Source organism: Epargyreus clarus, unplaced genomic scaffold, assembly GCF_041222505.1.
Source record: "Epargyreus clarus isolate Ecla_fem2 unplaced genomic scaffold, WU_Ecla_fem_2.2 ptg000035l, whole genome shotgun sequence".
Taxonomy (NCBI): Eukaryota; Metazoa; Arthropoda; class Insecta; order Lepidoptera; family Hesperiidae; genus Epargyreus; species Epargyreus clarus.
The window spans coordinates 8,854,054-8,879,138 of record NW_027332240.1 but is presented as its reverse complement, the minus strand read 5'-3'; the positions used below and the strand labels follow the sequence as shown (position 1 = coordinate 8,879,138).

At 38.5% G+C, this 25,085-nt stretch overlaps 1 protein-coding gene across 3 annotated transcripts; it reads right to left on the bottom strand.

Moving 5' to 3' along the window:
- Nucleotides 1–297: 297 nt before the first annotated feature.
- Nucleotides 298–24,807, bottom strand: btz (CASC3 exon junction complex subunit). Of its 3 annotated transcripts, none has more exons than XM_073092126.1 (19): nucleotides 24,518–24,807; nucleotides 24,168–24,245; nucleotides 20,975–21,081; nucleotides 17,852–17,996; nucleotides 17,160–17,254; nucleotides 15,043–15,171; nucleotides 14,171–14,404; nucleotides 11,858–11,957; nucleotides 11,175–11,292; nucleotides 10,428–10,622; nucleotides 9,030–9,112; nucleotides 8,071–8,184; nucleotides 6,773–6,851; nucleotides 5,846–5,907; nucleotides 4,896–4,985; nucleotides 4,078–4,217; nucleotides 2,738–2,826; nucleotides 1,295–1,416; nucleotides 298–731 (listed from the first exon to the last, which is right to left on the bottom strand). In XM_073092126.1, the coding sequence occupies exons 1-19, from the start codon at nucleotides 24,605–24,607 to the stop codon at nucleotides 675–677; spliced, it is 2,127 nt and encodes a 708-aa protein (XP_072948227.1). In that variant the 5' UTR covers nucleotides 24,608–24,807; the 3' UTR covers nucleotides 298–674. The 3 variants fall into 3 exon arrangements, with proteins under 3 accessions (XP_072948227.1, XP_072948229.1, XP_072948228.1); XM_073092128.1 differs by having other exon boundaries at nucleotides 4,078–4,214; XM_073092127.1 differs by having other exon boundaries at nucleotides 14,171–14,401.
- Between the last annotated feature and the right edge of the window lie 278 nt (nucleotides 24,808–25,085).

The window sequence follows — 25,085 nt, the reverse complement described above, 5'->3', positions numbered from 1 at the left end:
ATTATTGTGAATTGTGTGATTATAGTACGTAGTGTTTTAAAGCAATAACCACAAAGATAAAATGGCTAGATATATTGACACACGATAAATGGGTGACTAGTAAAATTTATGCAAAACTAATTTCTCTATGTTTAAACTTTGTATGTACTAATTTTATGCATTTTACCATAGATTCTCAACCTTAATTTATTTAGAATGCTGAAGTACGAAAACATTTAGCTATTATTAATACTATTACCTATAGCTAAACTTCACAATTGTCGTGGAGCAAAGTTTGAGAACCAATAAAAGCATAATGATTTGCAGTGCATGAGATATGGAGTTCGTTCTCTAACCGGAAAGATTTAAATTAATTATCTTTGTGTATGACACACGACGTGTATAGTAAAGAGTATGTAATATTGAAAAAAAATGGAGTCATTTAAACACGATTTTTGCACATATTGCGCATCTGTATGACATAGCCATCCTGTTATCGATTGTCAAACTGTCAAAAGCGTTTTCCAAATCTACGCTCCATCTAGACATTTAATATATTTGTGACAACCTTTTACCAACTGCCGATGCTATCATATTTAACTATCGAACAACTAACCAAGCTCTGAAGAATCCGCACGCCCGTAAGAGATTTAAAGTTACCTCCGGCCGTAGTAAGCGTAGCCGCGGAGCCTCAGTCAGGCGTCCTGTTCTTCCGCAGGGCTCGTAAGGGCCTCTAATCCCTTGTCCTCATCCTTGAAATGAAATGAAATGAAAAATATTAATTTGTATAGGCCTACTGTGGCACTTACAAATTTTCTTAAACTAATACCGGCTCGAAACGCGACCTCTACTGAGAAGATCCGGTAAGAAACTCAGTGGGTTTGTCTTTTTTTTATAAATTTATTCTCTTTTCCCCTTTTTTTAATGCTATCATTTTTACATATAATTAATAAAGCATTAGCTAATAATTTTGTTATTGAACAGTCCCAAACTGTTTTATCATTAATATATAATCAGAAAATTTATAATAAGCTTTACGACTAACTTTGATTTGGATTTGGATTAATAAATTTAAAGCCATAATGGCTTTAAATTTATTAATTAACTAGCTGACCCGGCAAACGTGGTGTTGCCATATAAATAAAAAAATGTTAAGGGTGAACCCTTATCACTTAGGGGTATGAAAAACTGATAGTAGCTGATTCTCAGACTTACTGAATATGCATATAAAATTTGGTGAAAATCGGTAAAGCCGTTTCGGAGGAGTACGGTAACTAACATTGTGACACGAGAATTTTATACATAAGATTAATACCTTGGGCTCTGAGGGCTTCGAGTCGGTGGATATCGAGCTGGAGGTCAAACTGTTCGGCTGGGAAGAGTCCTTGCTCGGTGGCTCTTGGGAACTCCGCTGGTCTGATGGTTTGTCTTTTGAGTCTGCAATTGTTTTTGGGGGTTGAAGTTTGTACGTCGAAATGAAGTGCGGCTTGTTAGGGAGGACTTTTTTTAATAATCGATAAAGATTTTATTTTATTTTATTAGATTAAAGTTTTTGTCTTGCTAGTAAATGGAGTAGGTCAATGTCAAATAGGATTGAGGCCTATGAGGATGGAAACAAATATGTTACTACCCCCGAAGGAAAATTTGAAAGGTCATGCCTTTCTATAGCTATATCTTTATCATAACTTGAGCTTATACCCGAAACACAGTGGAGCCTATTACTGCTAATAATAAAAGTGATAGGCATTACCATCCTTCCTGTGAGGGTAGGATGGTAATGCCTTTGAAAACCGAACACCGACGCGTTGTACCTTCAAAGTACCTGGTTATACCTTCGAGAAGAGTATGTTTATACACTGCTACCTATTTTGGATGTAGCATTTGCTAAAATCGAACAGTCATCTAATATTCAATTTCGTTATACCCTATAACAACTACCCTATACTTACTAAACTATGAAAGAATACAATAAAAAATACTACTTCTATCTACATATAAGCTATAATATATTTATTTGAAATCTATATTACATATAAACAAATAAAAAAGAATTGAATAATTTTCTATCTTAACGACGATAACTATATGCGTCATAATAATTAATTTTAAAATATACTAACATTAAACTAAAAACGTAACTGAAAATGAACCTTCCTCGATACTTTTTCACTAATTCGGTTATCCTTCTAGAAGTAATATAGCAATCTTCTGTTAACTTCTCAATTCTTCTGCTATAGACGCGAATTGAGCCAAGCGTGCAAACATAGTCTTGCCCAGAACAAATCTTCTAAAGAAACATTTTTAAAAATACAATATAGAATTTAATGCAAAGAAATTTGAATTTAATAAATAGAATGCAAGGAAATTTGCCGTCAAAAGTGGTTAAACCATTGGTTCAAATATTGGTTTATAAAAGCTTGGTATCAAAACATTGGAGATAATGCCAAATGATTGTAAAGGTGTTCGATTGAGTTTTTCTTAATGTTTCATGATAATCTGCTCATATATCTTTTAATGTTATTGAAACAAAAAATCGAATTATCTAAAAAGACACCTCCAGATTTTGGCACAATTAGTGTTTGGCTAATGTTATGCCAAAAAGTATTGGGGCCAACATTGGGGCCAATATTTAGCGTTTCTACGCACGCACCTTATAATTTTATCTTGATTGCACGATTGCTACTAACCCTTCATAGTATTAGATTAAAATTTAAAACATATTTAAATATATTATATAATAACATATAGATATACATACCGGCGCCGTGTGTGGCCGGCCAGGGTTTCCTCACGAACATGTTCTCAACGATCCTGTCGATGTTATCCTTCTCTGTCGAGTTTGCAGGCCTGTCAAATAATTTATATTGTGTTACTTTTGTATGTCAGAATTTGAATTATCGTTCATAAGTTAGTACGTACTTATCCGTTTTATCAAACATCAGCTAATTTGATTCTCAGATCATTGATTCACAACTTCACACAACAGAAACGCCGCTGTTATCACAGTAGCGTTGAAGTCCACTGCGCCTAGCACGGGTAGATTGTTGTTGCTGCGCTATTGTTGTTACTACCGTCTAATGTTTGCGTGCTGTTATTGCTGTTGTTGTAGCTTCTCTTGTTGCCTCTTGTACTTAGTATGCCTCTTACCGCTTACGACTGCTGCTGCTGTGTATCAACTGCTGGCGTGCATGAGCCTATGAAACCCAGTATAGCTAGGTATAGTGCGCCAAACTGCTAGTCCGCTCTGAATATAGAAAGGAGTCGCGTCGAATATCAAATTGTAGATTAGCGGGATGAGGACAGCGCGGGGCTCCCCTGGCACCCTCCACTGCCCACTCTCGCCCACGGATACATTGTTAGTATAGCGTTAGTATGCCCTTGCGTTGCTACGGAATATATGCTTGTAGTTGTGCGCAACAACTTCAGAGCGGACTAGCAGTTTGGCGCGGTCTATACTACTCTTACCGTTGCTGTTGCGACTACTGCTACTGTGTATCTTGTATCTACTGCTGGCGTGCATAAGCTCATGAAACCCAGTACAACTAGGTACTGTTAGTCCGCACTAACATGCTCCTCCGCGCGCTGCTCCTGCTGCAGTGGCGCGCCCCTGCCGCTGCGGCCGTAGCTCCTGCCGCAGCACGCCACACACCCCTGCTGCCCTTGCTGCTGCTCCTGTCGCACCTTTTCTTTTTTTGTTTTCGAGGGGGAAACCTTCAAAAGGTATCCGACGACGTAGGAGCGACGCCGGGTTATGTTGGATTTTTATCGCACTAAAACCGGTGGCCGTGCTCAGCGCTTGGTGGAGAACTCCGGGATCTCCAATGGAACACAACCGGAGTCCTCCGAGCGCGATGCTCCGGTCGGGCTCTGCCCTGGGGGGAGCACTTTACGCTCCTCCCGCACACCTAGTGCTCACGACGGCATGCGACCACACATGCCGCCGCTCTTCCCGGGGTTGCTCTCCGGACGGTTCGAGCTCCCACTCTTGCCGCCGGTACCCCCGGAAGCCTCCTCTTAGTCGCCTCCTACGACAGACAGGGGATACCGTAGCCCTATTCTAGTCCCGGAACCACAGGGACACCTCCTGTCGCTGCGCACCTGTCTGCGGCGGCGGGCGCGGCGGGCGCGGCGGGGCGCACGATGGGGATGGCGGCGGTGGGGCGGCGCTGCGCGCGCGGCTGCTGCTCCTGCTCCGCGCAGCTGTAGTACGTCACGCCGCCCGCCTGGGTCGCCTGCTGCTGTGTAACAAACGGAACATTAACGTCGTAGTACGCAAACGAAAATGCAATGATAAGTGGCCACTGCCGCCCATGGACATCTGTAATTCCACCCCAAATAAGATCGGATCCTACCTAAGGTCGCCAACAAATGCGCTGCTACCCCAGAGGGCTACTATCACCTTCGAAGGGTCCAAGGTTCAAATCCTAGGCACGCACCTCTAATTTTTCATAGTTATGTGCGAATTAAAAATTAATTATCACTTGCTAAACGGTGAAGGAAAACATTGTGAGGAAACCTGCATACCTTTGAGAGATTTATAAAAGAAGAAGAATGGGTTGATGATGATGATGAAGATGATGTAGGTGAAAGAACCCTGTGTAGTTCGACTCCGGCAGTACCACTGCCACACCTATTTGTGCCTAATAACAGCAGTGTTAAGCGCTGTTGTGCTCTAGTTTAGGGTGTGGTAAGGGAGACATACTTTTCGAAGCGTCCCAGCTTAATCCTCAGAGGTAGCAGCGCATCTTTGGCCGATCTTTAGTAGGAATCTAATCCTATCTGGGGTTAATTACAGATATTCATGGGCGGCAGTAAGCACTTACCATCAGGTGGGCTGCAAGCTCATCTGCTACTCCTATATTATAAAAAAAAAAGCTTAATCGAATATAGTCATGTCATAAAACAGTAATACTTACATAATTATGGTGTGGATACATCTGGTGAGGGTAGGCAGCGGGCGGTTGGTACATCGCGCCGCCGTACACAGTGCCGCTGTTACTCTGTTGCTGTGGATAATTAAAAAAATATTTCATATTCACATTCGTTTTTTATCAACTAATTTTCATACAAAAATTTCTTTAAAACGTCAGGAGATGGCGGTACTCGATTCTGAATCACGCTTTCGGCGTTTTCACAACATCGTGTAGAATCCGCGTCAAGATTCCAGTCCGCTCTGAAGTTGTTGTGCGCAAGTGTAGTTAGAGAGCCAATGCGGTCGAACACAACCACAAGCATACACTCTGTAGCAACAGTAAGGGCATACTAACTGCGCTACGTCCCCTCGGGCGAGAGCGTGCAGTGGACAGTGTTAAGGGGGTCCCGCTTATATCTACAATTTGCTGTTGCGACGCGATTCGCTTCTATATTCAGAGCGGACTAGAAATTTGGCGCGGACTCTACACACTAATTTTTCCCCGAGACTCTTGGAGCGCGGCCGCTCTCCGGCCATGCCAAACTTTATTTAACCAATTTCAATTTAAAACTTAAAATTTAATAATAATAATAACTTATAAACGTTATTATAATAATACAGGTTAATCAAAAAGTAAATGTATATTTTACAATACAAATAACATGGCAAAAGGAATTTTCTGACTCAGAATCAGAGATTCGAGTAGCGCTATTTTTCAGCCGCTCCTATTATCCCTGTGGTATTGGTGGGATAAGAGTATCGCCAGCCGTTGAGACCTCTCCTGGGTTTTGAAATCCAAGTGTGTATGTGCGTGTGCGTGTGTGTGTGCGTGTGTGTGTATGTGTGTGTATGTGTGTGTATGTGTGTGTATGTGTGTGTTTGTGTGTGTGTTTGTGTGTGTATGGGCGTGTGTGGGAGTGTGTAAAATGTGACTAAAATGTTACATCAACTAACCTGCATATACTGTGCGGGCATGATGGCTGGCGGCGCGTATCCCTGCGCTGGTTGTAACTGTCCTGAAATGCAATAACAAATGCCTTAGTACTTCATTTGACATATAGTGTTTTTTTGGGCCAGATTTACCCCTGAGGACAGCTGGAATGCCTCGGAAAAATTTGTCTTCATTATCATACCCTTCAAACCAGAACACAGCAGCGCTAAACACTGCTGTTATGAGGCAGAAATAAATGTGGCGGTGGCGTTGCCAGAGTCGAACCCCAGAGGTCTATCTTCTACAAACGACTTTCGATTCATTTTAGTGGGAGCATCTACATTTTAAATTATTATATTAATAGTTCCCTTCCACTGGCCTGCCATGCAGAGGATTCGGGTTTCGATCACCACAGCGAAGTCTTCGTGCGCTCATGACATTCGCCGCACTAAAGCTCGAACGCCTTCGATAATTATGTCTTCCTCACCACAAACCATACCAGAATACAGCAGTGCTTAACATTGCTGTTATGAGGCAGAAATAAGTGTGGAGGTGGTGTCGCCGGAGTCGCTTCATAAAGGGTTCTACCGCCCTCGACATCTAAATGACACATATCAGGGTTTGGGTTTTTATATAGGGGACTTTGTGTGTCCTTGGCACCCACGACACAAACTATATATGCATGCATAAAAGGAGTACAGGACGCCCCCTGACCAGGTGGACCTGAAGCGGACGGCGGGCAACCGCTGGATCCAGATTGCTCAAGACCGGTCGGAGTGGCGTAGATTAGGGGAGGCCTACGTCCAGCAGTGGACTATTAAAGGCTGATCGATGGATGGATGGATGCTAATATATGGGTTTATATAAGCGTAGAAAATTGTTTTTTTTTCAACATTATCAGTAACATTTTTAACAGGATAGAATTAGAAAATTTGATAACACAATCTTACCTATTGAATGTGGTTGGTGCATGGTGTGATGTGGATGCGATACCATTTGCTGTTGTTCCAGGATGCCTAGTCTCACCTGCTAGAAGAATAAAATAGACATTTTTAAAATTAGATTTCATGAAAGATATGTGTAAACAATGATGAAGAAATGCACCATGAGGAAACCGTGGCATGATACTCCGAGTAGCGAGTATTAAGTTGGAAAACATCGGATAAGTATTACCTATTAGAGTCCGCCAAATTTCTAGTCCACTCTAAAACTATTGCGCGATAGATTAGTCAGAGAGCCAATGAGGTCGGACACAATTAAAAGCATATACTCCGTAGCAACAGTAAGGGCACACTACTGCGCTATGTACCCGCGGGTGAGAGCGGGCAGCGGAGATCCCCGGCGCTGTCTTCGTCCCACTAACATGTAGATATTGCTGTTGCGACGCGACTCGCTTCTATATTCAGAGCGGACTAGAAGTTTGGCACGGAATCTACTAGTATAATCTTAGCAAAACCCTTAAAACTAGAAAAATCAGGAATCTGGTGACGCTTGAATCTGGAATTCACTTGAGTTCTCGAAGAGTTCTACCACCACCATTGTAGTCGAATCTTGACTACTACTACGACATAGACAGATGTGTAGACAGATCGGGTTCGATCGCCGACCAGACAAATATCTAAATGATGTATTTAGGTTTCTGTTTCTGGGTCTGGATGTTTGTGTATTTGTCTGTGTGTGTGCGTAGTACCCACGATACAAGGCATTCTAGTATGGGGCTATCAATGTATAGTCTGATTCATAATTAGGTGTCCAAAATGTAAACAAAGGTGTTGACCTATCAAGAAAATACGTTTCAAATGGTAGTTTCTTATTTTTGACAATAATAAATTAATACAACAATAATAAAATAATAATCTAAATAAATTAAGATCAATTCGCATTTTCTTATATTTATATTACCTCAAATTCGTTCCAAACAGTAATAATAATAAAAAACAAGCTTTATGGTAGAAAATTAAAATGTGATAATGGTAACACAATCGGAACCCAAAACATTTCTTGTGCCGTCAGTTTTAAGTTTCGTAGCTGATGTTATTCATTTTCGTGATTGTAATCGAACTCGAATGTATTATAATTTTCATAGCGCGTTTGTTAATTGTAAATAATTGTAAATTTTTAGTTTTTTGTTGAGTTTGTTAAAGTTTTTGTTTCTTGTTAATTTTGACAGTGACATTTGTTTGTTTACATTTTGGACACCTAATTATGAATCAGACTATAGATATTTTTTTTATTATTGTATAGTTACCTGTTGTGTGTGATCGAGCACCGCGGGCGGGATGGGCACTGGCTGCGGCAGCGGCAGCTGGTGCGGCGGCGACGGACCGTGGGGCGCCTGGGACACCGGCTGGTTTCTGTGCACCTGCAGAACAAATATGTACGTAATCGATGTGTTACACATTTTTATTTATTTTACAAATTTGTGTACACAGAGACATAATAAAAAAGGCATTAAAAAGAAATATGCAGCAGCCCCTATGGTCGGAAAGTTTATGTGATAGGCAAACTTAGTGTACACAAAATATATAAGTAAGATAGATAGATTATCATAGTTTTTACAAATTTGTGTATAAGAAAGACAATCAAGTTAAAGATTAATTATTTATTATTTTTATTTCAAGTTAGATAGTTATATTAACATTCAAATATTGTATAAACCAAGTAATAAATAAATTACAATATACATTAAATCGCAATTAATCAAGTATTTATCTTAATTAAATTTTCGTTTTATGAAATCATAACCAATTCTTGTTCAAAATTTCGGTTCTCTTTCCCCAACTTCTCCATCTTTTATACTACCTGTTGTTTCTCATTCCCTCTTGATCTACTTCAAATTTATTTCTGAAATACAACAATTGCTTTATCCTTTACTATAAGGGGATCTCAGTGTTGAGCTGTTTGTCAATTCCCTATACACGCCAACCCAAACAAAGTAGGTCGGCGCAAAACTGCTCGTCCGCTCTGAATATAGAAACAACTCGCGTCGCAACAGCAAATTGTAGATATCAGCGGAACGAAGGCAGCGCCCCGCCCATGGCTCCCTCCGCCACCCTCTCTCGCCCGTATGTAGATAGGTGCCTTAGAGTGATCTTACATTACGGACTATATGTTAACTAAACCTGCGCGCAACAACTTCAGAGCGGACTAGAAGTTTGTGCGCAGACTATACGACACTGTTTAGTGACGTATATAATAATAACATACCTGATGCATCATTTGCTGCGGATGTATCTGCGGCACCGGGCTGCCCTGGTGCGCCGCGCCCGGCTGAGCACCGGGCACGTAATCTGCGAACAGACACACATAAATAACATTTTATATATTATTAAGTATAGAAACATTTTAAATATTTAAATGTTTAGTATGAAGGTTAGTTTTTAGAGTAAAGTATTGCATTGGACATGGTGATGGTCGAATGGAAGTTCATTTGTTTTTTTTTTTAGTGAACACGTTCGATTCCCGGCTAGAGAAATAGATTTAAAAAAATATTAATGATACAGTTTTAATTTACGTCAAAATCAGCCTCGTAACTCCTTTTGGCATTTTTGGGAATCCTTATCCTTACTAATATTATAAATCCGAAAGTAACTCTGTCTGTCTGTCTGGTTGTCTTATCTTTACGCCTAAACCACTGAACCGATTTTAATGAAATTTTGTACAAAGATAGTCTGAGACCCGAGAAAGGACATAGGATAGTTTTTATCCCGGAAATCCCACGGGAACTAGGGATGGCGATCTAAGATCGATTAATCGGAGAATCGATCTTTTGGACCCAAAACATCGATTATTTTCATCGATATTAGTAAGGATTGAGTCGTAAACTATGAATTTGATCAAGTGATGATCTTTAGCAAAGTTGAAGGTACGAATTGTCAGTTTTATGTATGTTAGTATGTTATATTATTTTCTTTTAAACGCGGGCGAAGCCGCGGGCAAAAACTAGTTTCTTATAATTTTGGATTTGGCCGCCAAGTGCCGTTAGAAACATTCACACTGTTTACCCATAACGTAGCATAACGCTGCAGTTTGTAAAACGAATCAAAAATCTTTATTTGTCAAAATAAGCTACAGTTCTATGTTGAAAATTAGTCATAGAAGTATAAGAATTATTGATTATCTCCTTTTTTTTATAACCTAGGAGTAGCAGACGAGCACGCAGTCCACCTGATGGTAAGTGGCTACTGCCGCCCATGGACATCTGTGATCAACCCCAGATAGGATTAGATATCACTACCTGAGGTCGGCCACATATGCGCCGCTACCCCTGAAGACTAAGCTGGAACGCCACGGAAAAGTCTGTCTCCCTTACCACACCCTTCAATACGGGACACAGCAGCGCCTAACACTGCTGTTATTAGGCAGAAATAGGTGTGGCGGTGGTGCCGCCGGAGTCGAACCACAAAGGGTTCTACCACCTTCAAAATTTTACCATTCCAGCATGCAAAGGTTCTAGCAAGCTTAATATGATCGTTTGAAGGGTGTGGTTCAGGACGCATACTTAACCATGACGTTCAAACTTAGTCCTCTATATAAAGTATTCACTTATCATAAGTGAACTGCATGCCCATCACTACTTGAATAATAAAACAAAAAACAACTTACCGCCATGATATCTATGCTGTTGTTGTTGTTGCGGTTGCTGTTGCTGTTGTGTTTGCTGGGGCTGTTGTTGCGGATGTTGTTGCGGTTGGGGCGCCTGTTGTTTCTGTTGTTGGGTTTGTTGCGGCGAATACGTTTCAGCCAGAGGCCGTTGGCGGAGGCTGCTGTATCTCTTACTGCCTCCTCTCGGTTCATTACCTGGAAAATAAATAATTGCTTATAATGATTGTTTAAAAAAACTGCTGTATACTAAAGACTCATATTCGATCACATTAAAATTAACCTGTTTGAAAATAGTAAACCTCGTCGTTGTTCAACTGCGGCGATTTGAAAAAAAGGGTAATAATTATTACGGAAAAAAAAGACAAACTCACAGAGTTTCTTAGCGATCTTCTCAGTTGAGGTCGCGTTTCGATCCGGTAGTAGTTTAAGAAAAAAATTGTAACTGACAAATTGTAAGTGCCGCAGTAGGCCTATACAAATAATATTTATTTGATATTTCATTTCATTTCGATACCACCACCACGCCTATGTTGACTTTATAAACGCAAGATTAAGACAGAAGCACTGCTGTGTTCTGGCTTAGAACATATGGTAAATTTACGACAGTTTCAATAACCGTTCTAACTTAATCCTCAACGTTAGCAATGCATCCTATTTTCCTTTGATTACAAAGATCAGTGAGCAGCTGTAGTCATATCATTAGTTGAACAGCTCACTTCATTATTACAATTAATAAAACAATCTCACCAGTCGTAGCTTGCTGTGATTGTTGATTCTGTTGAGTCTTCTGTTGTTGTTGATGTTGTTGTTGTTGCGGCGGGCCCTGCTGTTGCTGTTGTTGCTTATTCGGAGCAGTAGCCGCCGGCTGTCGGCGAGAGAACAGACTATACATACGATTACATAGTTACTGAATACTGGCGAGTTTTATTAGTAACATTGTAATATATAAGAATTGTTAATGGGTTTATTGAGCTTAATAAATAGCTTTAAGCTCTATTTATATGTACAGGCATTGAACGCCTCAAACCAAACAAAATCATATTTTTCCCGACTGTGGAGGGTTTTATTTTTCGGACGTATGTATGTACGTCTCATTCTTTGGCATATCATACAGCCATGCCTTCATAGGAGTTCTTAAACATATTGAGAACAAGACATTATGGCGTGATGAGAACGGAGAGGGTTAAATAAATTAAATAGAAAATTAATAGGCCTCTTTCGCCTACAATTACATAAAGAAAGATTTAGACAGAAAACTTAATTATTTCTTATAGCACTCTTTCTCCCACAAATTTTCAACGAAAATTAAGATAGAACAAAAACAACATGAGCATAGACAAGAAAAAGAGCTCTTTTGTGATAGGGATGAATAAGAAATAGACTGGCCATTTCCTACTCATCCCATATATGTATACTATAACAAGACCGACCTGTGGCAAGGGTTGCTGTGGCTTCCTCTTGCCCTGCTCCGTCGGCACTGGCCGCTGCTGAGCCACCGCCGCCGCGCTCACCTTCCTTTGAGGTCCGTTGCTAAACAAATTCATCAACGTTACCATAATCATCATCGTTGAATAGTTCCTATTCAACGATGATGGCCTATTTCTACCTAATAACAGCAGTGTTAAGCGCTGCTGTGTTCCGGTTTGAAGGGTGTGGTACGGGAGACAGACTTTTCCGAGGCGTTCCAGCTTAGTCCTCAGGGGTAGCGGCGCATCGGTGGCCGACCTCAGGTAGGAATATCTAATCCTATCTGGGGTTGATTACAGATGTCCACGGGCGGCAGTAGCCACTTACCATCAGGTGGACTGCATGCTCGTCTGCTACTCTTATATTATAAAAAAAAAAAAGTTGTATTATCATAATTATCAATACTGTTAATAAGATGATTGTAATGACGTCATAACTTTCAACATCAAAAATTATAATCTGCTTCAGTAATATAACCAACTTTATCATCTTCCACTTTGATATCATCACAAGTTATAAACAACATCATCATTAAAAATAATCAGTTTTGGATCATGATGGTATCAATATTCAAATGAAACAATAATCATCACAATTATCATCATTAACTAAACATCTATCATCAACATCATCAATAACTTCATTACCTAATTCAGCATCTTTATCTTGAACAAGTGCGAATTGTTTCTTACACTTCTACACTTTAAATACATAACCAATTGACATGTCATGAAATTTTGTCCACAGACTGTCTGGGGTTGAGAAAAGGACATGGGGTATCTCTTATCCCTAAAAATGTACCGTTCCCGAGGGATAGATAAACTCCTCCGACCGCGAAGCCGCAGGTAGGAGCTATTCAATAAATAATCTAATATACAGGGTGAATTTTTCAAACGGGCCTTCAGGGCCAAATCCGAAACTATAAGGATTAGCGAAAAATGCTGAAAGGAGTTACGAGTCCGATTTTGATAAAAACTAAAACTGCATCATTAGTTTTCTAAAATATCTTTTTCCTTAGCCGGGAATCGAACGAGTTCATTTTGAAAAAAATTACACCCTCTATATTATTCCTCTATCTGATAGTGTTGCTTATAAGGATCAAATTCTGTGAAGTAATGTTATGTGACAAATTAAAGGAAAAGGAAAATTATGAAGAAAATACATATTTTTCCATACATTGGCATACTAATCCTTAAGGATTATACATAACAAATAATTTATGTATAATTCTTTAGAAACATACATAAGTCATACCATTGAAGAATTTTTTGGATAATCAACTTATTATTTGATATTATGACCATGACGTACGGCTTAGTATGAGAAAGTAATAGTTTGGCAAATAAGTTACCTCCGTTTTTAGGATTTATTTTTTAATAAAAATAGATAACTAATTAAATAGTAAATTCTTATTGTTTGTTGTTTACAACTTCGTTTCAACGTTAAATATGATTTTTTATATCTCTTTATTTAGTAATCACTCGGATTTGATTCGAAAAAGTCATTATCGCAAATTGTCAACTTTACATCTGTATTAAACGAAACTCCGTCCATAGCAAGTTAAATCTATTATAATGGTCCTAAAAATAACCTTAACTAAGTCGGACATAAAAATATAAATTCTTGGAGAATAAAACGTCCGTTTCAAATGATTTGGAATATTGAGCCAAAAAAAATTGTTAATACGCGAAATGTTTAAATTGATGAATGGCGGGAACTTAACTGCCAAATTAATATGAATAAATATGTATTTTCTTAAAATTGAGGCTTTTCCTTTGGTTTGTCATTTATCATTACTTCCCAGATTTTGATCCTTATAAGCAACAATATCAGATAGTGGATTAATATACAGGGTGTATTTTATTCAAAATGAACTCGTTCGATTCCCGGCTAGGGAAAAAGTTATTTTAAAAAAGTAATGATGCAGTTTTAATTTTTATCAAAATCGGCCTCGTATATCCTTTCAGCATTTTTCGCTAATCCTTATAGTTTAGGATTTGGCCCTGAAGGCCCGTTTGAAAAATTCACCCTGTATATAAAATTCACGTGTCACAATTTTAGTTACCGTACTCCTCTAAAACGGCTTTACCGATTTTCACCAAATTTTATATGCATATTCAGTAGGTCTGAGAATCGGCTACTATCTATTTTTCATACCCCTAAGTGATAAGGGATCACCCTAAACCTTTTATTTATTTATATGGCAACACAACGTTTGCCGGGTCAGCTAGTAATATATAATATTTTAATAACATGTGTCGCAAAGACATACATACCTGTTATTAAACACACTGGCGGTAATAGTGAGGTTCTCTAGCGGCGGCATCTTATCCTTAGGCGCTGCTGGCTTCGGTGACGGCTTGGCCGCCATTGTACGGTTCAGGTTCTGTTTCGCAGGCTTCCCTTTGGGCGTCTTGATCGAGGCGTTCCTTCGTAGTTGAGAACCGTTCTCGGAGGACTCGTTCGACGCCGGTTGTGATTTGGAGCGGGGACGTGCCCGGGAACGCCTACTGGGATACATGCAGAAGAAAGAATATACAATAACATTAATAAAGGATAATATATAATTCGAATTTTTGTTTGGTAATGGACAATTATTTATTAAAGAAATCTTTAATGGTAATCCACAAAATCATATTCGATTTCCTAACAGTTTTTGTCACTGTTATAAACAAATTTTCAATGTGAGTGGACATAATAATTGCCATCATTTCCTATCATTTTTGTCACTGTTAGAAAATAATGGAAATTATTTTGCTGTTTATAGTTTAAGATTAAGGAGTCGATCAATCTTCTACGTGATAACAGCAGGGTTAAGCACTGCTGTATTCTAATTTCAGGGGAAGACATACTTATCCGAGGCATTCCAACTTAATCCTCAGGGGTAGCAACATATCTGTGGCCAATCTCAGGAAGGAATCTAATCTTATCTAGAGTTGATTACTAATGACCATGGGCAGTTAGCATCATATGGACTGCACTCTGGTTTACTATTTGAATGATTAAAAAAACTGCAGGCTTGTATGCTACTTCAATATAATAAACAAACATTATAAAACAAATAGTGTAACAAACATAACGAAACCGTTTTACTTAAGAAATACCTTAAATATACGCTGTGTAATATGTTAAACTATGGTAAACTCACGTGAATTTCCCATCGAGCTCGGGGAAGTCCTCCGGGTTGGGTGGTTTCCTGTGTTGCGCCGCGGCGGCCGTCTGCCGCTTGTACGCCTCCTCGTCCTCCCATGTACGCGTGTACTTGTTCGGCCCACGGCTGGAGTGAAAAGCGATGTTTAGTATAACACTCACAAGATTTGGGTCATAGATCAGGGTGGGTTTTAGGAGCAAAAAGTCCATAAACAATCATAGCGCCGTGGTTTTAAAATCGGCTTGTATGGGATAGTCGACATTAAGGGCTTTGAGGTTTAAACCACAGGCACTTGAGTTTTCTAAATTATGTTCATATTAGAATTAAACTTGCTAGAAAAACATTGTCTACCTGCCAACCTACATGGCTGATAGTGTAAAAATAGGATCTCAAAGGTGTAAAATCTACCAATCCGCACTAAGCCAGTGATCAGACTCGTACCCTTATAAGGACACCAGTCATTAGATTTGTCTAAATCATGGGTGACATAGACCATATTTTAAGGCAGTCGGGTTTTTTGTTTATGATAATTCAGTACATTAATCCTTTATAAGTGCTCATATATAGTTTGTATGAAACTCCTGTGCAAAACTTCATGCTTTAAGACTCAGTGATTAAGCTGTGGGTTATCTATCAGTACGCCAAATATTAGTTATATTAAGAAATCAAAAATAAATGAATAACGTATGCAAATGGTAGATAATGATATTCAAAACCTACTGCAAAAGATGCAAAACCAATCAAAAATTTGTCCAATAGTATAAGAATATATAAAATTAAAAATGATTAAAACCATAATATAGAAAGTGTGATACAATGGGATTCAATAACAGGAGATAGATCTCTTTGTGGTTCGACGCCAAAGGTGGGAAAATCGCTCCTATGTCTACCTACATAACAGCAGTGACAAACGCATGCAAATAAAGTGATATAAACCATAGTTTGGTAATGTAAAAGAAATAAATGCACTCTTTTAACCACAAAACATGCAAAATGTGATTACATGATACTATATGCCAGTTAAAACACTGATTTACTTCCGCAAATACCCCATATAGTAAATGTGCTAAAATGATACCATAATGCACTCATATAGTATTATGCAAAATGAGTCCATATGGTATCATAAGGGAGTTGATATACGAGTGACAGCCAGCGCCGCTGACAGTCGGCAGGTCGGAAGTTGTCGGCGACAGTCATCATAGAAAGCTGGCGACTGTCGCAAACGGTCCCCGATTGTCGTCGCCCGTCGCCAACGCACGTTACTGACTGCCGCGAGAGTCGCTGACTGTCAGTCTGTCACCAACGTACGCTGACGACTGCCGCCGACTGTCGCCGATTGTCACCGCCCGTCGCCATTGAATGCTAACTACTGCCACCGACGGTAACCAACTGTCGCCACTTGTCACCAGTTGACATAGTCGCCACGGGTGGGCGGTAACAGCCAACGACGATCGCCAACAGTACCGATTGTCGCGAACCGTCGACGGCGACTGACAACTACCCCTGGCAGCTCTCGCTCATATATTAGCTTACTATCGCTCATGTGTAAAACCCTTCACATGCAAAATCCGCTCGCACGGTACAATAAGCCATGCAAAGCTCATATGTTGATGTACTGACCGATACCGTCTCAAACTCCATTATGAATAGCGTATGGGAAACAACACTGACATGAGATTATTAATGAACATACATGGATTTTTATATCTCATATTAAAACCATTACTGATATATTAAAAAGTAAGGAGAGACACACTTATTTTTGCCTTATAATAGTGTTAAACGCTGCTGTGTTCAGGTTTGAAGTGTATGGTAATGTAGACATATTTTCAAGGCGTTTTATACTACGTCTCAGAAGTACTAAAGCATCAGTGATCGAATTCAGATAGGATTCTGAATTTGATGATAATGATTAATTGGGGGCAAAAAACCACTTAACATCAGCTGGTCCGCATACTTAAGTACTTACCATCATTCATTTTTCATCTATGTATCGATACAGATTCATCTATATATAAATATAATACAAATGATGAGAAAACTTCGATAGCGCGATTCAGGGCACCATTAGCGCCATCTGTTATCGGCCAGTAAGACACACAGGTACATACCCATAACGCCTGTTCCTGCGCGCGTGTGGCGGCGCGTCCTCGTTCCGTATATCGTAGCCGTAGATTGAAACTAGCTCGTCACGGGATTTTGGCATCTGTAATCACATGAGGTCTTATATAATTAAAAATATATTAATTTCGAATAAATAAAGAAGTTGCAATAATTCAAAATAAACATATATTATTGAATGTTCTTCTGCTGTTTATATCCGCTAAATCGTTTTGCGAAAGGAACATCCGTATATATTATGCACCTCAAGTAGGAATCCAATTATATCTGGGGCTGATTACAGATGTCCATGGGCGGCAATAACCACTTACCATCCACTGGACTGCATGTTTGTCTGCTACACTTATATTATTAAAAAAAAATCAGTCATCAGTCCAATTTTATTTTTATTATACTATAGGCTTATTTTAAAGGAAAATTAAGTGTTATATGATTGTTTTTGCGAGATCATAAAAAAGTAGAGTCCGCGCCAAACTGCTGGTCCGCTGCACGGGCCCCCTCGCACTCTCCGCTGTCCTCTCTCGCCCGCGGGGACATAGTGCAGTTAGTGTGCCCTTACTGTTGCTACGGAGTATAAGCTTGTGGTTGTGTTCAACCGCATTAGCTCACTGACTACACCTGCGCGCAACAACTTCAGAGCGGACTAGAAGTTTGGCGCGAACTCTGCCTGGTCAACACGTACCTGTTCATTCTCATTATACTTGTCGTGCGACCACTTGTTGATGGTCTCGGACTTGCGCGGCGCGCGGCGTCGCTCGGACGGGGTCTCGCTGCCCTCCTTCTTCTCTGACGCGGTCTCTGACGTCACGTTGCTCGACTCCTCGCCGCTGGAAATAAGTGGTGGGTTAGTAACAGCTGTTGACTCCTGCAGACCTAGTACTAAGTAGTACTAAGAGTTCTACACAGCCCCAAGCTAGGATTCCCTGTATCGTGGGTGCTATGGACTCACATCGAGACAAGTACACAAACACCCAGAAACAGAATCCTAATTTCATAATTTAGATACCTGTCTTGCCGGGGCTCGAACCCAAGACCCTCTGCGCGTCACACCGGTATGGTGACCGCTCCGCCACGCGAGTCGTGTATTAATCAGTGGGGAATAATAAAGGGAAGGCCACACGAATGGGTGTATTTAAAGGGGGATATAGGGTATACCAACCCTTTCATTAGTAAGTATAGGCGAAAAAGAAAAAATCTTTCAACAGGAGAACTTTTAAGTTACACTATATTCCGGAGGTACCGTTTAGTATAGGGTGTAAAAAACCAGAGACTTTGTCTACTTTTTCGCCGACATTGACTTCGCCATACTGTTGGACTTCTTATCGAGATGTTATGGTTTGACCGCCATACCTATTTCTATCGTGGAGCAATTCTGCGTTTCGTTGGAAGTCTGCGGGTATCGGCTGACTTTTTTTTTAATATAATATAAGAATAGCAGAAGAGCAAGCTGTCCACCTGATGGTAAGTGGCTACTGCCGCCCATCTGTTATCAACCCCAGATAGGATTAGATATTCCTACCTGAGGTCGGCCACAGGTGCGCCGCTACCCCTGAGGACTAAGCTGGAAAGCCTCCGAAAAGTCTGTCTCCCTTACCACACCCTTCAAAACGGAAAACAGCAGCGCCTAACACTGCTTTTATTAGGTAGAATTAGGTGTGGCGGTGGTGCCGCCGGAGTTGAACCACAAAGGGTTCTACTACCTTCATACTTATTTATGAGACGATCATCATGAGGACTAACCTCAGAAGTAGCATCGCATCTGTGATCGGCTTCAAGTACCTAAATTCTAGTTATTTACAGAGTTGTTCACAAATATCTACTAACGCCATTGACCAATACCCGTGAAGTGAACTACAAGCTCGTTTTCTACTCCAATCTACACTAATATTATAAAAAGGAAAACTTTTGTTTGTTTGTAATGAATAGGCTCAAAAACTACTGGACCGATTTTAAAAATTATTTCACCATTCGAAAGCTACATTATCCACGAGTAACATAGGCTATATTTAATATGAAATATATTTGATAAATAGAGTTTGAGGCGGTACAAAGTTTGCCGGGTCAGCTTAAGCGCCTTACAATAACACAAAACAAACCGTCTCCCAGTAATATGTTAATCACATCCGTTCAACTGACTTATAAAAAAAGAGACGTTATGTTCCCCAAGTCGTTATTACAACAAAGGTAAGCATATACAGTAAATATGTATATATAATGTACATCCATTATGTTCATTCATTGAACCAACGGCTCGCTACGGTCGTCCAAAAACCTGATTGTCGCCCATCGTTTGAGTTTCGCATTATACGATTTTGTACGCGAATTAATCTCTTTTGTGGACGGCTCTTTGTGGAAGCATTGAGGCTACTGTTAAAAGTTTATAATTTATACTATACGCTACATTTAAATGGAGACAGAACCAGAGTAGCCTAACTGCCTTTTAATGGCTTGCGACCGATCTTTATTTTCGTAACTAAAAAATATCGCACACTTTTCCTTTTCTCCATATTGTTAATCATGTTTTTTGTAGTTAGGCTACTCTGGTTCTAACAGACTCAATTATTATCGTCCTATCGTCTACATATACAAACACAGATTATATATTATATAATCAGAAAGAACAGAAAGACAATAAAACTTTTATGAAAATATAAAGGAAAATAATAATGATAGTCTTTCTTTCACTTTTATCTCATGCTCCATGATTAAAAAAAATAGCTAACTTACAATACTATACAGAAATTTGTTTTTTTGTTTTTTATATAACTGCAAACAGTCTGAACAGGTTCTAATTGTTATATCCTAAACATAATGAGGACATAAATGTTATACAATTAAAGTACATAAATATTCGTTTTTATTTTTATTTTAAGGAGTTCAATCATCTGATTATTTCGCTTTATATGTAGCTTCACGTAACTATTTTAACGATCGCAGTAATAAACAATACTTTATAGTTAGTCTGTGACCCAAATTGCACCAAAAAATGTAGATCAAATTCGGGGTTAACGCCCGGACAAATATTTACTGTGATATGATAGAAACATGCACTTTAAAACGGATCTTCATCAGGGTATAGAAACCTTCGTAATTAGACCCAAGCGGCACCACCGCTACACCTATTTCTGCCTCATAACAGCAGTGATTGACAACAATGTGAAAGCTACAGAAAAAAATAATAGTGTTCATTATAACATGGGGCAAAAGTACAGTACCCTTACCATGAGTTTTCATAACATCCCACAATTTTACGTTACGTTTACTCAATCCATTATTCTGTTACGTTTGCTTCAGTAGACTGAGTAAACGTAACAATAAGTAAGTGCTCAAGTCTTTTTGTCTGCTTCACATGTTCGCAAAAAAGAGAGACAAAACATAAAGCGCTATTTTGTCAATTTAGACATTTAATGTTACGTTACTGACACTATAGTTCTGGTACAATCCGCTAGGGGCGCTGATTGGAATTTGTATGGGCAAATACGTAAACAAATACCAAAACAGTCATATTTGTCAAAAAGTAAAAACTCATGGTAAGGGTACAGATAGGACATTTATTGATTAGTCATTGGGGTACGAGTATAACTAGGTTGGAATGATTCGTGAATTTACTTTAAACCTTTGACACACACAGCCTAAGCATAGGCAAGAAAAAACTTTAAATAGGACCTTTTCTTTCTTTTCCGCGACATAACCAATTTATTCTGGACTCCCCTTAGCATAGGCCAGACAAAAAGAGCCTTTGAGCCTTGGGACCCCCGTCGCCCAGCCCCTCCTCCTTAAACCTAAAAGGACCACGTAAGAGTACCTGGCGGCGGTCCGGTCGTCGTGCTCGTAGAACGTTCCCCTCTTGGGGATGTACTGCGGGTTGCTGCGATCCTCGTCATCATCCACACGACGCTCCGTCTGCCCATCCTAAAAAAAATAACGATTATACGTTCATCACCATAAACATATTGGTTAATTTTTGGCTCCATCATAGGATTCACTGACATGTGAGTGGACATGTAGACATAGTAATAGGCACTGCTCTCAGCCTCACAATTAAGGGAACGAGGTTCACAACCCAAGCATACACATCTAATTTTTCAAAAGTTATACTATGGTCGCAGTTTCCCAGCATGTTATACTATGGTCTAACCAGTCTCACTCTGAAAGGAGCCATACGCCAAGCAATGGCACAATAATAAGTTAAGGAAAATGGTGACGCAGATATTGAGATGTGTGAGAGATTAATAGTGTTACACACTTAATTTAAATCAGTTCCCTTTTTATAGCACTAGAAGATACCTTGCAAACAAAAGACAAAGAAAAAAAAACTAAATTCATAAACAAAATAATATACTACAATTCAAGCTTTCACTACCACGAGCAAAACAAAACAAATCATTTACACACTTACATACACACACACTTGGCATAACACTTTCAGCTCAATAGAAATCACACAATGGAATACGCTTTGTGAATGACAATTGCATGGATATACCTTACTATAGATCATATGGAGTGTTGACTACATTACATCTCAGTTTAAGGACATTTGTTATAGTTATAGTATGTGCTATTGACACTTGTATATGGATAACATAGTGATTATGCTAAAAATAATGCTACCAAACATCATCATCATCAACCTATTACAGCCCCCTGCTGGGCACGGGTCTGCTCTCAGAATGAGAAGGATTAGTCCACCACGCTAACAATGTAGACTTCACTACACGTTCACTTAACGTAGACTTCACGTGCCTTTGAAAACTTTTTTAAGATTTCTCAGGTATGCAGGTTTCCTCACAATGTTTTTCTCTTCACCATTTAAGCAAGTGATAATTCATTTCTAATATGCACACAACTTTGAAAAATCAGAGGTGCATGGCTGGAATTTAACGTCAGACCCTTCGATCAAAAGGCTAAGTTTATTAACCACTAGGCTATCACTGGTTACAATGTATTATATCAATACACGCTAGTTTCTCTTTAGGCAACCCTTTATAAATCCCACTGCTGGGTTTAGGGCTCTCTGTACGTCTAAAAAGAACTGAAGTATATTGCACTAGTGATTCCAATGCTGACTTATGGTGGAATTTGGCATGGAATACAAATTTTAAAGTTAAAGTAATATATGTAAAAAACCTTATATGTTTTAGGAGAACGAATACTCTTACACATATTATGGAGTCTAGCCACATAAACTTATCTACTGAGCCTAAGTTTGAAGGATCCATGTAAAACAGTACAACAGGAATGAGAAACTTGGCAAAGTGTCCTGTACACAGCAATGTAATAATGATTGCTCGATAATGATGTCAAATTGATATTCTAGCAAAACATTATTATTCTTAGCTCTAAGTGACATCACTCAAAATTCCTCAAATTACCTCTATTGCAACTTTTTCTGTGACTTGTGGCTTTTTCTAAACAAATAAAATATAGTTATGATATAGTGCATACAAAGCGCACAAAAGTTGATGTCTAATTATAAACATTAAATTTAATAAATGATTAAAAAAACTTATTATAATCTCATGGTAATAATTAAGCAACCCATTTTTTTTTTTCAATATAAATCACGCTTGCTTTGAGTACAAAGAAGAATCACATATGAATCATTACATTGTTGATGTTAAACACTTGTAAAAAATGCTAAATTTATGTGACGCAATGTGGATTGTTTTTATAATATAGGAGTAGAAGACGAACATGCAGTTGGCCTGATGGTAAGTGGTTACTGTTGCTATTAAACATACGTAATCAACCCCAGATAAGACTAGTTTCATATCTGAGGATGGTCACAGATGTACCACTACCCCTGAGGACTAAGCTAAATAACAGAGTGAATTTCGTGTTCTTAACAATTTTGTTCACTAATACTATAAGACAATTAATTTAAATACAAATGTATTTAAAAATGGGTAATGACAAAGTAGTATAAGACTTTTATCATGTTTGTTTGTAAACTTACTTTCTCATATCTTATTTGGCTTCGATTAGTTAGCATTAACTTGTATTTTTTTAAAATTACAGTCAATTTTATAGTGAATATTATTAGATATATACATTATGTAAATCAAATGAATTGTGGTTGCAACTAAGACAGCTAAAACGGACTATATTTTTTATTCTTGTTATAATTTTTATACTTTCACTTCCAGATATGAATCTGATTTACACATTTTAAAATGTCTATTCAGTGAAGTTAGTCGAATTTTATGTTGTCTATAACTATTACTACATAACTTAACTTATCTATAACTATTAGTAGACAACTTGTTTTACAAACTGAAGCATATTAATATATAATGTATTGTAACTGGTCAAGCTGAATTTGAAACAAATCTTTTTTTCTTTTTGATAAATATTTACATGAATATTTTAGGCTATAATTATACTGTATTCATTCAAGCGTGCATTATAAATGCAAATGATTCGACACACAAAAAACTATATGACAAAGACTTTTGTGAAGACAATAGATAATATATGAGTACTTTTTGAATTTCGTACATATTAACATGTTTTTAATATTGATAGATATTACACTTTATTTATTAGATTCATATACTTATATATACTAAGTTATAGCTACTTGTTCATAATTATATATTGTAACTAAAGCAAAAAGTAATTAATTAATAGTAATATTGTTATATTATAATTATTTACTAATTGATTGAAACTTAACTGTATTACCTACAATATTTAGGTATCTGTTAACAAAATGAGTGGTAGTTATGAAAAATTATTCAACATGATGCGTTGCATGCACATGCATCAATTATCGGCCAATTACACGAACCAAACAGCCGAGTATGTAACCAATGTTGGTTATTTTTCAATGACTTCCAATAATTGGAGGATTCACTCATAACTGAACTCGCTCTCCTTGGTTCAATAGGCACTTTCACTAATTTAATATTGTAAGCAGACATCTAATGCAATAATTCAATTGTTGTTTCTAGGACAACTGTCACTTGTTAATGTTTTTTTAAACAAATAAATACCTGGCTCTCTTCCTCCCTGTCGGAGTGTTCCGAGTCGCTCCCCCGAGAGTCGTAATCAGACTCGGGCTGGCCACCATCCTGCAAATTATCAGCAACCTTTAGCAATTGCATTTTCAACACAACCACACGTATTTCCAAACAAATTTGTTTATGTACACGGCCTAAAATAAAGACTAGGCACGTCAGCGGTGTTACAGCGAGTACAGACGAATTCGTGACCTCAATTTAGCGAAAAGAAATGGACATTCCGACACGCGAGTGCGCGGGAGAAAGTGCGCGACTGTGATAGTTTTAGCGCCAAAACGAAAGTTCACTCGTCTAATTGCAAGTTGCTGGATCATCCGACTCACGTTCCCAGAGTTGTTTTGCTCGATATCTTGCGAGGCGTCCGAGTATTCGCCGGAGTCGTCCTGCTCCCGTCTTCTAGCCACGGACGTCATATCGGCGTCCTCGCGGGTCACTTGTAGGACTTCCAGATTGCCGGTTTTATATCACTGTTTATTAAACGCACGAATGTACGACGATTAACGCGATTGATTTTCGTGTAAATCCCCTCCTATTCAACGGAAAATGAAAGAACGTCAAAACAAGAAATCTAGCGGCCATAAAATATTACGTTCCGTTTGACGTAAAGATAGGAATCACACGTAAAAATAAAATATTTATCTTTCATTTATTTCAATATGTCACTTAAGAAAACTGATGAACATAAAAAATCCTTTAGCCTACTTAAATTACTTCATAAAAACTGTTAAGTTTTAAGTTATACAAATTAAATTGCAAATTATTTTATTCACGGCATGCACTTTATTAGAGTAAATGATTATTAGGGAATTAATAGTATTTTATGTATGGCAATACAACACCTGGCAACGTTATTACATGTTGTCAAATCGTCATACGTCAACGTCAAGATAA